The sequence below is a fragment of the Cebus imitator genome, unplaced genomic scaffold (genome assembly GCF_001604975.1).
Source record: "Cebus imitator isolate Cc_AM_T3 unplaced genomic scaffold, Cebus_imitator-1.0 Scaffold751, whole genome shotgun sequence".
Classification (NCBI taxonomy): domain Eukaryota; kingdom Metazoa; phylum Chordata; class Mammalia; order Primates; family Cebidae; genus Cebus; species Cebus imitator.
Genome location: NW_016108066.1, coordinates 480,280 through 497,414, shown reverse-complemented (window position 1 = coordinate 497,414; position 17,135 = coordinate 480,280). Strand labels below are relative to the sequence as shown.

General features: G+C 41.4%; 1 protein-coding gene and 1 long non-coding RNA gene across 3 annotated transcripts in view; one reads left to right on the top strand and one right to left on the bottom strand.

The window, feature by feature from the left end:
- Positions 1–7,744: 7,744 nt before the first annotated feature.
- The window catches only part of NLK (nemo like kinase), a 158,958-nt gene continuing 149,567 nt past the window's right edge, over positions 7,745–17,135 (bottom strand). For both annotated transcript variants that reach the window (XM_017519489.2, XM_017519488.2), the window contains 3 exons: positions 12,860–13,058; positions 11,887–11,980; positions 7,745–9,549 (listed from right to left, as the gene is read on the bottom strand). In XM_017519489.2, coding sequence (XP_017374978.1) covers positions 9,495–9,549; positions 11,887–11,980; positions 12,860–13,058 — 348 coding nt within the window. In that variant the 3' untranslated portion in view covers positions 7,745–9,494. The remainder of the gene's footprint in view (positions 9,550–11,886; positions 11,981–12,859; positions 13,059–17,135) is intronic.
- Positions 10,914–17,135, top strand: part of LOC108296910 — a 41,365-nt gene continuing 35,143 nt past the window's right edge. The window contains exon 1 of the long non-coding RNA XR_001822026.2: positions 10,914–11,168. This is a non-coding gene — a long non-coding RNA (uncharacterized LOC108296910). The remainder of the gene's footprint in view (positions 11,169–17,135) is intronic.

Here is a 17,135-nt window from a genome sequence, read left to right as displayed (position 1 = left end):
GGGTTTCACCATGTTGACCAGGATGGTCTCGATCTCTTGACCTCGTGATCCACCCGCCTCGGCCTCCCAAAGTGCTGGGATTACAGGCTTGAGCCACCGCGCCCGGCGAAAAAGTTATTTCTAAAGTGCTTAGAACAGAACCTGAAAAATAGTAAGTGTTTCTTACTTAAATTCCTGGCCTCCCTAGGCAAGCCACCCTCCTATTGTAAAATAAGCACCCAGGGGTGGCTACTGACAGATCAGGAGGGTCTTTGGGTTTTGTGCCTGGGGTGGGATCACATGCTAAGTCGTGTCCCCAGATGCTACAGTGCAAGCAGAAGAGAAGCAACGGGGAGATTCGGACTGTCCTGCACAAACAGCCCCCACTTAGAGGGCGGGGTGAGAGGCAGACAGTGGGAGATAGTCCAGGAACCTGCAGGCACCTTTGGAGGGCATTCCAGAGTCGCTCAGAGCCCCACCCCAGAATCAGACAGAACCTGATTCAAACCCTGCCTCAATTGTTGAGCCAATCTCTGTGGCCTGAGGAAATTATTTCATCTCTGAGCTTCAGCTTTGTCGTCTGTGAAAAATAGATCTTTAGAGTCCCCATAAAAGGTTAGGAAGATTGAATGAAATAATACCTGTCAGAAGCTGAGGACTGTTGCCAGCTCATTGTAAGTACCCAACACATGCTACATTTTCTTGGTATCGTTTGTAGTAGAGACTGGCAGGGTGCACCCTCAGTGTGAACAGTGAGTTACCTTTTGTTGTGGGACTTCAGGTCCCAACACTGTATTCCAAAAATATTCAAAGTTATAGCAAATTGAAAAAGGCTGTTCAGCAAGCGGTACAATGAGAATTAGGATGCTTTTCCTTTCTTTTGGCTTACTTATCATTTATATTTTTCTACAGTAGACATATGTTACTTTGATAATTAGAAATAAATATGGAGGAGAAGAAAAGGAAAAAAAGTTCAAGAGAGTAGGACCAGGGACAGAGCCCTGCGGTGCAAAGCCACCACTTCCCAGTTTCAGCCATGAGTTGCCTTTCGAAACAGCCTCTCATCTAACTAAATTCTTGGCCAGTGCAGTGGCTCATGCGGGTAATCCCAGCACTTTTGTAGGCCAAGGTGGGCATCACTTGAGATCAGAAGTTCGAGACCAGCCTGGCCAGCATGGTGAAACCCCATCTCTACTACTAAAAATACAAAAGTTAGTCAGGTGTGGTGGCGTGCGCCTGTAATCCCAGCTACTCAGGAGGCAGAGGCAGGAGAATCACTTGAACCTGGGAGGCAGAGGTTTCAGTGAGCCGATATCAGGTTGCTGCACTCCAGCCTGGGTGACAGAGCAAGACTCTGTCAAAAAAAAAAAAAAAAAAAATTATTCCAGCTGTTGAGTCATTTCACCCACACATTACCCGGTGTCCACAGGATGTCAGATTTTGCTGTGTGCCTTGCTGAAGTCCAGACATGAGAAGCTTGCAGCAGCCCCATTCCTGACCAAATAATTCCATCAATGGGGAAAATCAGATCAACCCAGACAGATCTGTTCTTAGTAGTTTATCATGTCTTTACACATACTTACAAACCTAGGGGTGGTGGAAAGGGTATGGATTCTGGAGTCAGAGGTTCTGGGTTTGAATCCCACTCACATTTTTCAGCTGTGTGACTTTGGGAGAGTTGCCTGGCCTCTCTGAGCCTCACTGTAAAAAGAGAACAGTAAAGCTGTTGTCACAGGCTTCTTTTGACAACTTAAAGAGTGGGTAGGCTGGACGCCATGGCTCACACCTGTAATCCTAACACTTTGGGAAGCCAAGGTGGGTGGATTGCTTGAGCCCAGGAGTTTGAGACCAGCCTGGGCAACATAGTGAAACCTCATCTCTACTAAAAAAACAAAAAAAAAAAAAAAAAAGCCGGGTGTGGTGGCACGTGCCTGTAGTACCAGCTACTCGGGAGGCTGAAGTGGGAGGATCACTTGAGCCCAGAAAGTCGCGGCTGCAGTGAGCCAAGATCACACTACTGTACTCTAGCCTTGGGTGACAGCACTGAGGCCTTATTAAAAACAACAACAACAAGAAGTGACCATATCTGCATGCCTCTCCCTCTCCTACAAAACTGTGGTTTCCTCAAGGACAAGGCAGGAGCTTCGTATCTTTGTGCCTCAGTGCCTGGCACAGAAGGGCACCACTTGAGCTGATACACACTCCTTCTTGCTCACATCTCTGCCACCTGCCTCTCCTCACATTTCTCCACAATTCTCACCAACTCCGTCTGCACATATGCTTCTCCCCAGTGCTTATCTCCGCCCTCTCGTTTCCCCCTACCCTGGCTTCCTGGTCTAGGGTGACAGGCCTCATCCTTCATCCCCATTCTGTGTCCCCAGTGTCCATGAGCTGCTGTGCAGCCCACGGCCTGCTCTGTGGCCTTCAGTGGGAGGGGGAGAGTGAGGCAGGACGGCAACTCATTTACTCAGGCACTTGTTAGCAGCTTCATCAGTTCCAAGGGCTGCATGGAAAGCCATTAGCTGTGACTCAGTCTGTGCCATCCATCAGAGAGAGGGGTGGAAGGTGAGATGAGAGAGGGAAGAAAATAAGAAAATGACCCACTCCCGTTTTCCTGCTGCCTCCCAGGGAGAACAAGGCCCAAGCCAGTTGGGTAGCAGCGATGGGCAGCATGAGGTGGCACATACATCTTCATATGCCCCGTCCGGTTCCCATGCTGGAGTCCTCACAGCAGTCTGCTCCACATCCCTCCTACTTCAGGCCAACATGGACTACTGGACCATCGCCTCCAATCACCCAGGGCTACAGCCACACACACTCCTGCTCACCCATCACTGAAACAACCACAGAGAGGGGAGAGGGTGACTGGTGGAAGCCCTGCAGCCACCAAGTCAGGAAGAAGGGCAGCAGAATGAAGACGTTTCTTTCCGTTTCTGCCTCTTCAGCCTTCCACCAGGGTCTCATCCCACTGTCGGTCATCAAAATAATTTCCAAGTAAAGAGTTAAGTGTAAAATATATTGAACTAAGGAAAAACAGGAAAGAGAATCTTGTGGCAAGAGAGCTTTACAAGCATAAAAGCCCTGGAAGAAATCACAAAGAGGAAGATCAACAGCCTGGCCCGTACAAGTGTTAAATAGGTGTGCACGTCATAAAAGCATAACTGAAATCACAGATCAGACCACCTCTCTTTGCCAGGCTAACTCCAGTTTATCCTCAATTCAGCTCCCCGGGGAAGCGTCCCTGAGCACTTCACCTGCCCTGGGTTCACTGTCACCCCTGAGTACTCCAGGACACTCAATCCTCTCTTCCTCTCTCAGAGCAGAGTTGAAATCATGTTGTGAAGATTTCTTTATATTTCCATCCCCATGGACCATAAGCACCGTGACATTTTATTATTTTGATAATCTCCATGGCCAGCGCACAGAGATATTGAGCACCAAGTAGAACTCAATAACTTTAAAAAAAATTTTAGTGGCTGTTATATTTTCTGGTTATCTAGTTTTTTTGTTTTTGTTTTTTTTTAAGTCTCACTCTGTTGCCCAGGCTGGAGCGCAGTGGCGCCATCTTGGATCACTACAACCTCCACCTCCTGGGTTCACGTGATTCTCTTGCCTCAGCCTCCCGAGTAGCCGGAACTATAGCTGCCTACCAGCATGGCGGCTAATTTTTGAATTTTTAGTAGAGGCAGGGTTTCACCATTTTGGCCAGGCTGGTCTCAAACTCCTGACCTCAGGTGATCTGTCCGCCTTGGCCTCCCAAAGTGCTGGGATTACAGGCTTGAGCCACCGCACCCAGACTCAAGCAATCCTCTTGTCTCAGCCTCCCAGATAGTTGGGATGATAGGCATATACCACGTGCCTAGCTTCTAATTTTTTTTAGGAACTGGCATACCATTTTCTGTAACTGTCGTACCATTTCACATTCTCAGCACACAAGGGTTCCAATTTCTTCACATCCTCGCCAATATTTCTACAATATTTTTGGTTAATTTTTACTCTTTTGCTTTAAATATATTTTTGTCAAAACTTTGCAGCTGCAGATTCAGGCTAATTCTAGTTATGGAAAATGTCAACCATATAAACTAACCGGAACATCCTTAGTGGCAAACCAGGGAGTCAAAACCGATTTACTCTCTACTGGGAAAGGTCTACATTCATTTTATGTTTCCACAAAAACCATCTCACTTCTCAATTGTAAGACAGACACAGCTGTGCCATGAATTTGCTGCCTGGATGAAATTAAATACTGCCAGTCCCAGTATTTCTTCCTAATGTTCTCTTTGCTTTACTTTCCAGGGGCTGTCTCTCAGGACTGATGGATTACCTGACAGTAGAGATACAAAAGGTGAGGTCTCTATAAACAAAAATTGTTTCAAATTGTCCCTTTAGTTTGCAACTCAGGAAGTTTTTATACTTAGGTATACTGTACCACTTTACTATCTAAGATGTGTAAGAAATTCATCTAAGTGGGAGAATGATAATGTAATACTGGGGTTCAGCGTGCCCTCAGCTCCCGAGAGGACGTTTCTCCAGGTTCTTGGTCTCCTGCCCTCTCAAGAATGAGAGAGGGGACCACGGTGCAGTACACAGTAAATGCCAGACTCAAAAGTGTTTGTAGAAAGTCATTTAGAGAGAGAGAAAAACGGGAGAAGGAGAGAGAAACAAGGAGCTAACTCTCACACTGAGTGAGAGACTTCAGAAAGACGGAATCCAGGAGAGGAAAGCAGCTTCCACACTGAGTGGAAGGGAACAGAGTGAGAGTTGGAGTTTAGGAGGGGAAGACAGGCTTCCACAAGAGATTTTCCAGAGGGAAAATCCAGGATAGAAAAAAATAGCTTCCACGAAGGGAGTGTTCGTGGAAGGGGATCCAAACATGGAGTCTGAAGGGGTGTGGAAGAAGGGGACTTTTAACCTGGGAGGAAACCCCACCTTCTCTAAGACCTCAGGTCAATGAAAGGAGTTCCTTAGAACCTCTGCTGGAGTGACTGACTCTTAGTTTCTTCCTGCACCCGCAAAATTTAAACATAAACCGTTAAATATCCCGGATAGAGAGAGATGGGAGGGGGGCATGGCACTAGGAATTTCTTGCCCTTAAAACTATGCCCCCTTGTGAACCTGGAAAGAGAACACATTCCCTCAATAACTGTGAAGAGGGATGTGAAAATAAAACTCAGAAACGGAATGGAGGGAAAAAATAGTGAAGATGGCCAGGTGTGGTGGCTCAGACCTGTAATCCCAGCACTTTGGGAGGCTGAGGCGGTTGGATTACGAGGTCAAGAGATCAAGACCATCCTGGCTAACATACTGAAACTCCATCTCTACTAAAAATACAAAAATTAGTTGGGTGGTAGTGGTGTGTGCCTATAATCCCAGCTACTCGGGAGGCTGAGGCAGAACTGCTTGAACCTAAAAAGCATAGGTTGCAGTGAGCCGAGATTGCACCATTGTACTCCAGCCTGAGCAACAGAGTGAGACCCTGTCTCAAAAAAAAAAAAAAAAAAAAAAAAAAGTGAAGTTGGCTCGCTTAGAAACATATGTACTTGGCTTGGTGCAGTGGCTCACATCTGTAATCCCAGCATTTTGGGAGGATGAGGTGGGAGGCTCACTTGAGCCCAGGAGGTTGAGGCTGCAGTGAGCTACGATCAAGGAACTGCACTCCAGCCTGGGTGACAGAGCAAGACTGTCTCAAAAAGACGCAAAGACCCAAACAAACATATGTGCCCATGTACCTCCTGGAGAGTCTTCATTTATCCTCAGGGGTGTGTGTACCCCTAGTTTAAAGGTGCTGCTGTAGTTTATCATCCCTATAAACCTAACATTATATGCAATATATCTGCTTAGTTTCCCCCATATGTTCACCAATTTCTTTGTTCACCATTCTCAGATATCTGCTTTTAGTTATTGTTTTTCTTCCTCTTGAAGGTACATCATCTTCTTTTTCTTTTTTTTGAGACGGAGTTTCGCTCTTGTTGCCCAGGCTGGAGTGCAATGGCGCGATCTCGGCTCACTGCAACCTCCGCCTCCTGGGTTCAGGCAATTCTCCTGCCTCAGCCTCCTGAGTAGCTGGGATTACAGGCACATGCCACCATGCCCAGCTAATTTTTTGTATTTTTAGTAGAGACGGGGTTTCACCGTGTTGACCAGGATGGTCTCGATCTCTTGACCTTGTGATCCACCCGCCTCGGCCTCCCAAAGTGCTGGGATTACAGGCTTGAGCCACCGCGCCCGGCCCGGTACATCATCTTCTTGAAGTAAAGTCCCCTTTAGAACTGCCTTTGATGAGGCTCTGTTGAGAGTAAACTAAATTTGTTTTCTGAAAATATCTTAAAAGTTGTCTTAATTTCAAAATTCATGCAATTTTATATTCTATTAATATAGTTTTTATTTTAATATAAAGTAATATTTTAAGTAACAGAGAGGGAAAACAAAACAAAAATTATAAACCTTATGAGTCATCACAAGAGATTATCTCCATCTTTCACAGGTTCTTAAACTGCCTACAAATTGTAGGTGATTATAACCCTAATTTACCTGTCCACACTGACTCTACTGGCTATGAGAACTCACATTTTTGCAATTCCCAACAATAAGGCAGTAAGGCACAAATCTCCTTGGTTTTCTAAGTAGGTTCCGGTCAAGAGCAGGTCACTATATTTTCTCTAATACTTATCTGTAAAGGAATTTAGTTCTTTTGTTTTTCTTGAGACAGAGTCTCACTCTGTTGTCAAGGTTGGAATGCACTGGCATGATCTCAGCTCACTGTAACCTCCACCTCCCAGGTTCAAATGATTCTCCTGCCTCAGCCTCCTGAGTAGCTGGGATTACAGGCGCCCGCCACCGTGCCTGGATAATTTTTATATTTTTAGTGGAGATGGGGTTTCACCATGTTGGCCAGGCTGGTCTTGAACTCCTGACCTCAAGTGATCCACCTGCCTTGGCCTCCCAAAGTGCTGGGATTAGAGGTGTAAGCCACCACGCCCAGCAGGAATTTAGTTTCGAAATCATATGTGTAACTCAAAATGCTCTCTTTTAAGTGATGAAACTGGTTTCCTTATCTAAGCATTACTGATATTTATTAATATGGCTTCCTGACAAGTAATTCTTATACTAAGTATTCAAAATTTTGTTGAATAAAATAATGTGTATTTATATTAATTTACATGAATTAGAATAGCCAACTCCCTCAATGTCAGGAAAAAAAAATCCATTCATTTTGCTAAATAAAGAAAGATAAGGAGAAGTACATGCCACCTACAAACTCAAGAGTAATGTTGCTTTAGCTTCAGGCAAAGTATTCTGAAGTGAGGCAGTCTAGTTTCAGCCCTTGATTACACCACCAATGGGCTGAGACTTCTTCCTTAGCTGAAAGTACCTTTGGGCTGCTAGGCGTAGGAGGCAGAAGTGAAGAGGAGGAAGGTGTCCAGTCCCTTCACCAGTCTGCTTCATACAAAGCAATCTACTTTTATTTCTTTAATATATTTGAGTACAAGATATTGCTTCAAAGAAAAAAAAGTTTGAAAACCACTGGATTAGAGACTTCTATATTGTGTATATTTAAATCACATGTCTTTGATATCGGTTAACTAAATTTTCAATATATTTTGTCAATCTAAAGTTTCTGGGAAGATTTTTAAAAACAACCAATTTCCTCAAAGATCAAAGTGGAAATATAAATAGGAAATGTCTCAAAACTTTGCAAAGTCAGGATGTGAGTTGTATTGAAGAGAAAACAAAGGAAAGAAACTGAAATAAAACAGATGACACATCTTTTTCAAATGTCACATTTAATGTTTTCACCACTGTACTTCAAATCTACATTGTACAAAGTGTGCCACGGTAATTGACCAACCTCTGAGATTGTACCTTTCACACCAGTGTCTTCTTGGGCTCTTTTGATACTAAACACGTTTCTCATTCAAGTGAATTGAAATGCTTCAGTTGGGTTGATTCTCAGGAGCCTCATAAAAAAAAACAAAGATATTGCACCATCTTTGTTTAGTAATTCAATGTTTGTTTCTTTCACAGCAAATAATTACTTCATTGAAGTTAAAACTTCCAAACATAACTTATTAATAGTCTTCAGATTCAGCTCAGATCACTCAAGTTGAAAATACTCTGCTAAATACAGATAACTTACAATAACTTTAACAGTTAATTGTCCATAACACACACCAAGGTTTTTTCCTAGACCAATTTTAAGACGATCCATTAATATTCCTTGTACAGGTGAAAAATGATCTTCAATTTTCTTTTTATTTTTAATATAAAAGTTGGAAGGGACATTCAAGTTTCAAGTCTCCACACTGAACTTAAAAAAAAAAAAAAAAATAGTCATCATCAGCATGTGGAGGTAAACAAGCCAAGTTGTATAACTCCAGGAGGTAGAGGCCTTCGATTTGTATTCATATGTACATATGCACAGAAGAATTCAGTGTTCCAACAGAAAAAAAGAACTTGTCAAAAAGTAATAAGTTATTTACTACTGTGACATTTCAAGACTCCCACAGCTTTGCCTAAGGACACAAACACATTTAACATAATTCCCTATGTGCCTTTTTAGTTGTGGCTTAAAATTTTTTTTTAATTTGTTTTTGTCTTTTATTATTTTTTTTACTGTCCAGTGCAGGAAAAGTCTCACAAAATTTCACAGACCTAAAATGTGCAAGCTAGTTCTCTTTCTATACAGCAATGTTGGGATTCTTTTGAAATTAGCCCAGAAATGAATTATTTACACACATGAAAGATGCATGCTTGGGGTTCTTTTATGTAAGAAAGAGCAGAAAAACTTCTAATAAAAATAGATTAAATATATATATATATATTTATACTGGGTAAGGAAAACAAAAGTTTAGTCTCTCCTAGTCACAAACTCATTCTCTCTACCCACAACATTGGATTTTAGACAGCACACATCACCATCACGGCTCTAATGAGAAGCTAATTATAGGGCTTGATCATTAGGTGGCATGCCCCTCATCCCTACCCTCCCCCCAGGTGCAGCCACGATCAGTTCACGTGGCTCCATGATTGGTCGCAGGCAAGGTTTCTAGATTTTTTTTTTAGTTTTAGAAAACCCCCAATCTTTAGGAATGGCTCAAATATCAAAATGTATGACTGTCCTTTGTGTGTGTGTGTGTGTGTGTGTGTGTGTGTGTGTGTGTGAACAATCTCACTTCATTTTAGAAAAGAAAAACAAAACAAAAACATAAAACCCCAAACTCCCAAATTTGGTTCAATTCTCTTTTGTTCTGAGGTGAGCCATAACAGCTGCACTGAATTCATAAAACATGTGCAACTCTGGGTAAAATATTTTTCTTCTAAAAGCACAACCACTTTACAAGATTAAAAGTCTAGTAACATTTCTAAATATTATTCATATCATACAAGTAGTGGTTGTTAATTTAAAACTTCATTAGTAAAATTACAGTACAAGCATGATTAACCTCCAGAATTGCAAATCCCAGACTCCAGTGGAAAGCTACATTACATCTTCAGTAGTACATTATCTTCCACCATCACTCCCACACCAGAGGAGATGGGGGCATCTCAGATGGCTGAGCAACAGTGGAACTGGAAGAAAACAGTGATGGAGAAATTAGTTGTAATGCCACAATGGCAAAAGGGTAATTCACGACTGCCTGTTTTCCTCTCTTCCTCTGAAAAAATTAAGTCCACTTCTGGATTTTTACTTGTTTCTTTAAAGTTGAATTTGTTCTAAGTTGTCTGTTTAAGGATCTATTATCTACGGAGAGGCAATATGGTGTAGTGGGTAATATATAGGCTGAAATTAACATGTCATTTACTAGTTGTATGGCACTGAGCAAGTGCCTTAATCTCTTCTCATCTGGAAAGGAACAATGCTGTTTACCTCAAAGGATATTGTGATGAATAAATAATAACAGATGTGAAGTGTTTTCCACAGTGCCTACTTCATAGTGTAAAGTAAATGGTAGGTATTACAAGTGACAATTTCAACAATCAGGAAAACAACCTTAAGGGATGTAGAATTATCCATTTAAAAGTAACCTCTCAAAATACAGTGGCCTATTTGAATGAGCCTTAGAAGCATTCTTTTATCAAGTATTAATTAAGAAATATAGGTAATCATTTAGCATTGGTTATCTACAGATGTTACTGACTTTTTCCTATGTCTGACTAAGGTTGCTAATTAGATTATAAACTTGAGAGGGAAAAGTGAAACCATTTTGTTTCTCCAAGGCCCAGGATCATTTATACCTAAGCTGCTAAACTGCCTAATTGACAGGGTCAATAACTCTTAGGGGAAAATAGTAAAACAAAGTAATTTAAAACCACAGATAAATAAAAATGCAACTTGATTCCTTCTTCCAATAGAAAAATACATAGAAAAAAGGAAAGTCAGGTCTTATAATTTTACAAATTTTACACATAAAATCTTGACTGTGGTCCAACAGATTCAAACAACTTCAATATGATTCAAGGGAAAGAGCAGAAGAAGAGAGAAAAAGGAGAAGAGAAAGGCAGTGGGGAAGATAGAGACTGTGTGGCCACTCAGATCCAAATCTATGCTTCTTTGTCTTGCTTTGTGATGGTGGAGCCAGACCCTGTTCATGATTCCCTTTGCCACTGAGCTAAACGTTAGTGTTTGTCAACAAGAGGGTGCCGGAAGGGCACTGCAAAGCTGTGGCATCGGGAAGCAGGCTCTCTTCCCTGGTTTGTTGTGCTTTTTTTCGTCATGTGGAAGGCTCAGCTTTGCTCCACTCAAACTCTCCTGGCAGGCGTCTTCGATGGACCAGTTCTGCCCACACCTTCTGGCACACTTCCTCTTCTGCACTCTACCCTCATGCTGTGTTCCTGTTCCTGTGGCAGCCATAACCTCTCCAAAGAGGTCCTTACATAGAGGAACTGCTTCTAAATTCTTAATTTCTTTGTTTACTTTCCCTCTGTCAAAAAAATTGCCAAAGGAACCTCAGTCTACAGGGAGTAGCTGCTTTCTGCATTTGCTACTTCAGCAGCCTTCAGAATCCTTTTATGCCTTTTAGCAGTTGATCATATTTCCCAGTTAACAATTGTTGTTACTAAATTATCCCCATTCATATTATGGGGAAGTGGTTTATTTCTCCTGACTGGACCCTGATTGATATATAAGGACTTAAACAAAAAGAGATCAAGAGAAGGAAAGGACAGAGACACAAGGAGAATGAAACCTGGTAAGTTCCAAAGTAGGTTCACAGCTCTACCATAAGCCTGTTGGCTTGCCCTCTACACAGGATACACCAGCAGTCCACCAGCACACAAAAAAATGATTTTCTCACTTGCAGTTATTACTAGGGAGTGGGAATGGTAGTGGGAACTGAGATGACCACATCTAACTCCAGGAAATCGCCATGTACGTGAAGAGGCAGCACAATGATCATCTGGGAAAAATATTGCCAAAGCAACTACAGTGAACTGGCACCAGTGTAAAATGTGATGCTTATAGTTTTTGTGAGATGGAGTTTTGCTCTGATTGTCCAGGCTGGAGTGCAATGGCGTGATCTCGGCTCACTGAAACCTCCAACTCCCAGGATCAAACGATTCTCCTGTCTTAGCCTCCTGAGTAGCTGACATTACAAGTGCATGCCTCCGCACCTGGCTAATTTTTGTATTTTTAGTAGAGATGGGGTTTCATCATATTGGTCAGGCTGGTCTTGAACTCCTGATCTCAGGTGATCCACCCGCCTCGACCTCCCAAAGTGCTGGGATTATAGGTGTGAGCCACTGTGCCTGGCCTGATTAGTTTTAATACACTCAAACCTCATAACAGAAACTTTCTGTTGCACCTTTTACCTATGTTATCTAAATAAAAACAAATAACGCTGAATAATCAAATAACACTGGCATCCTTTAATTCTAACAAGTATGTTAGAATTACATAGATATAGTTACCTAATAAAGCTCTTAAAAGCAGCAGACTGAGGGTTGATGCAGAGAGGCACTCTGTTTCCTTTCTGCTGTTCCAAAATGAACTGGTGAATAATTTCTGTGGAGAAAGCAAGCATCATACAATCCATGACAATTTGCAGGCCTGGGAGCAGTGAATTCTCAGCTGACTCTAGCCAGCATCTGAATAACATTTCCTACTGGTTTAGTTAAATCAAACAACACATCATCTATCAAGCAGAATTCAGCTGAACTTCCTAAAACTGAAATGACAGCTGTTGCTAAATGTAGGCAAAAAACCCACTGGTGGCATTACAGACTGCAGCCCCATCAGTGGAAAGAGTAAAATGGTCTATAAATTAGAGAGACACTCCAAGGTTTGGCATTACAGATGAACTCTTCTAAGTTGCTGCCTTTTGGAAGATCAGTTGGTATCTAGGTATATAGTTTCAGGTGGTTACTTGGGGACTACCCTCTCTCTTGTAAAATGTCCTAGAGTAGACACTAAAATGACTCAGAATTTTGATTGTCATTATCCCCACTGTATCCCAACAGGAGACCCTGTAACAAAATTTTATGAGTACACTATCAGAAATTCCCTTCTCTTGTCATCATCCAAGGAATGATTCCCTCTGTGAATTTTTATACTTAATGGAACTTTGTATATTATATAAAGAAGATCAATACGTTTCAATCAATGAAATGACATTGAGTGAATACATATTAAATGTATTTTGAGTCATACTCACTAAATCAACTTTGGAAATAAGAACAAACTATTCATGCCTCTCCCCAACCTTCCCCTGTGTGTAATATTAAATATGAATTGTTATGCCCTGGACACATAGCTATATTCAGGGTTGTAAAATAAACATACCAGGGAGCTTTGGTTACCAACCACATCTCAGCTCTTCATGGACACCTGATGAAAAATGTTACTTGGCATCTTGCCTGGCCCAAGGCCAAACCAGATACTCACCTTTAACCTGTCGGACAGAACTGAGGTTCTTCTCAAAAGTGTCATCAAATTTGGGATTAGTGACAGGCTCAAAGTCACTGGTATAAACTCTTCCAGTAGAGGTGGAAAAGCAACATTTACACATACATGTGTGATATCGTAGTCGCCCTTCATCTAGGTAGGGGTGGGCTAAGGCATCCTTAGCGGATATTCTTTTGGACTGAAATCAAATTAGAGACCAGCACATCAACACTACAGATAAATATGACTGTCCACATAGGATCTTTCAAAAGACATACTAACTGCTTTACACAGCTTATATATAATTTATAGTACATCCCATCCAAAGAGGGATAATTGAATTTAGAGGTGGGTAACATAGCAGCATAGGGAGTGTATGATTCAGGACAACTACTGTTATCATCTACCATCATAAAGTACTTAGAAGTGCCTTTCTGTTGAAATTCTCTGAGAAGTTCCTACTCTGAAACAGATGTATGCAGGGTCAAAAATCACAAATACCACGACATTTAACTGTGTAGTGATTCGAATGGGGTTACATTTAATATTTTAAACAACAGGCTGTGTTTTCTAAATATGTGTCAGCATCCAAAAGATATGTTCATAGTGGCAGTCTTACAAAGCTGCTTGAAATTTTTATTCTCTTAGAATACCAAATAGACTAAGGCAAAAGCTGCTGGAGTTAGGCAGCAGATAGCGGTCTGACTGCCATGTTTTGAGATACAGCTCAGTCTGAGTATCAGGAGTCTAGCTTTTTATTTTCTGGCACTTAAAAAAATTTTTTTTGTAGAGATGGGGTCTCTCTATGTTCTAGAATTTCTGGCCCCCAGCCTTGGCCTTCCAAAGTGCTGGTACCGCAGGTATGAGCTACTGTGCCCCGTCATTTTCTGTGACTTTAGATCAGAATACTTAATATATTAAAGTTTACCTGAAAATCTAAACTTTTAAACTTATTACTCCATTAAAAAATTAAAGAAACTGTGCCTTCTTTTAGCTCAGTAGACCAATGTGTACTACTGAGACAAAGTAAATTTTAAAGGATTTAAGGATGAACTCAATAGTACAGAGTAGAACAAAAATGAGAACACTTTGCTCTGATTCCAATATGACCAAGCACTTCACATTACACAATTTAAAGAAGAAAACCACTTTAGTTTTCAAATAAACCAAAAACAACTGAATCATCCTAACTGTTCTGGTCCCCAAATAATAATAAAATGTTTTCCATAAACCTGGATTCCCTACAAACACTTTTATCTCTGATTTTTGCTATGCTGATCTAAAAGGGCATGCCATGACCTTTAAAGATAAGATAATCACAGAAGAAAGTGGGTGTTTTATTCACCATGAACTGGCAAATGGGTACTTGATAACCTTGGTTTGTTTTCCTTTCAATGAGTTTATGTTTTGTATTTGGTGACCTAGCTCTTCTGAAGTCTGACTCCCCTGCACTCTTAGCAAGTAAACTTTTTCCTTTTCTTTTTTTCTAAAAAAGTCTGAGTCCTTTGACAGCTATTCCTAGAGGTTCCACTGGGACAGAGTTCCAACTGCTGGAACCCAAAGAAACAAGTAGGCTGACAATGTGCAAGCCTGGTCAAGGGCCCCTCTCAGCCCTTGGCTTCCCTTTCCATTTTTCATTAACTTCTGTTTATGAGTTTCAGCACAGAACTTCAAGTTTATCCTTCTGTTTCTTTAGGTCATATACAGCGATCATTCCAACAACTTACTTCCAAGTGTGAAGTAAGATGCTTCACGTTTATACCACTGTCCAGTTTCTCCAATAGTTTGGCATTCTGTGCTATAGATAAACATAAATCCTTCCTTTTTAAAAAAAAAAAAAAATCACTGTTACTTGCTGGGTTATCTGCAGGACTTCTTGACATTTTCAATAATATCTTTACTCCACAGAGCAGGGAACAGGCAAAAAATACAAAATAATGCCCATAGGTCTTGGCACCATGTGAAGCATTGTGGGGAACCTGACATTGGTGCATCTGGCCTGCACATGTGCCACTTTATCACTGTTGTGGACACACTTGCATGGGGGAATCTGGATATGCTTGGGGAAGATAGAATCACAGCTGACAGAGGCTAGGAGGATCTTTTTCCCTTGGGGATACTGAACAAACTGTGTGTTGTATACCTGCTTTTTGACTGTGACCTGTCACTAAGGTCAGGTAATTTGCGATGTCATGTTGGCATTCAAAGTTCCAGATTAGGGATGCTCAATGTGTATTTGTATGTATGTGTGTGTGTATGTGTACTCACCATAGACACCTGCCTCTTAGACTGAATCAAGTAATTGAGTCAGCATTTCCAGTACTGTTTCAGTCTGGGGGCAGACACACCATGGCAGTAGACTGCTTAACCCAAGATCAACAAAACAAGAATAACTAGTTACCTAAGACTAAACGGACTAAATAAATACACTAATTTATTTATGGTCAATGGTCTGTTCTTCATGGGTATTTAAAAGGGGCTCACGCCTGTAATCTCACCATTTTGGGAGGCTAAGGCTGGTGGAACATTTGAAGTCAGGAGTTCGAGACCAGCTTGGCCAACATGGTGAAATCCTGTCTCTACCAAAAATATAAAAATAAATTAGCTGGGCGTGGTGGTGCACATCTGTAATCCCAGCCTCTCAAGAGGCTGAGGGAGGAGAATCTCTTGAACCCAGGAGGTGGAAGTTGCAGTGAGCCGAGATCGTGCCACTGCACTCCAGCCTGGGCTACAGAGTGAGACCCTGACACACACACACACACACATACACACACACACACACACACACACACACACATTCTCTCATTTCTTCTTAATGTATTGCTGACTTTTAATTTAACAGGTTAAAATCAGAACAAAACTCTCTTTAAATGGTTTCTTGTTCTGACTGAACTCTCAGAACTGGAAATTAAAAAAAAAATCCATTATTAATATAGATCAAAAGCTAACAAAGCATCAGGCCAATTTAAAAATAATAATTCTGTAACAAAGTAATCAACTTGTTAGCTTTGTTTATAACAGTGATAAAAGCAGTTAATTATTATGTAGTGTACATTAACTAAATTAATTTCTTTCTTTTTGAGACAGGGTTTTTGCTCTCTCTCCCTTGCCAGGGTGGAGTACAATGGTGGGATCATGTCTCACTGTGGCCTCGACCTCCTGGGCTCAGGCCATTCTCCCACCTCAGCTTCCTGAGTAGCTGGAACTATAGACACATGCTACCATGCCCAGCCAATTTAAAAAAAAAATTAATTTTGTAGATGTGGGGTCTCCCTAAGTTGCCCAGGCTGGTCTTAAGTTCTTGGGCTTAGGGGATTCTCCTGCCTCAGCCTCCTAAAGTGCTGGGATTACAAGCATGAGCCACTGTGCTCTATGCTCAGCCTAATTTCTTTGTTTTTAAATGACTACGCAGTTATTTATATAGGTTCCATAAATATGTACTCCTCCTTACCAGATAAATCTTTCTCTGTAAATAAATCTTTGTAACTACAACCACACCACAAATTTCATTTAATTGTGATAATCCCACTATTAAGGAATAAGGACTACATGTTGCATGTAGAATTTATGTACAAAAGACCTCCCAGAAAAATGTGCTTACTACTTGCTCTGTGGCTTTAAGGATATTCCAGCCTTAAAGATTGTAAACACTAACAGATCAGGAGCATTAATAAACATGGGTTCTCTAGGCCAGGTGCAATGGCTTATGCCTGTAATCCCAGCACTTTGGGAGAATGAGGCAGGCAATCACAAGGTCAGAAATTTGACACCAGCCTGAGTAACATGATGAAACCCCACCTCTACTAAAAATACAAAAATTAGCTGGATGTAGTGGCGTGCACCTGTAATCCAGGCTACTCGGGAGGCTGACGCAGGAGAATCACTTGAACCCAGGAGGCAGAGGTTGCAGTGAGCTGACATCGTGCCACTGCACTCCAGCCTAGGTGACAGAGCAAGACTCTGTCTCAAAAAACAAACAAAAACAAACAAAACATGGGCTATCAGAGAAAGAGGATGGCTTACAGCTCTAAACAGTGTATGCACACCTGGTAGAGGTGAGTTACATGGTTCTTGGATCCACATCTAAATAGAAATAGAGAATAAAATATTTCTAACACATGAATTTCAATCCTAGACCCTTTATAAAATCCTCTATGGCCGAAAGAAATTACATCTGAAGCCTGAATTTCACACAGCTCTAGTTTTGTTAACCACATAAAAGGAGGTTTTTAAAACGTACTGATCAATATTTTTTGTTAGCTACGTAAACTTGCAA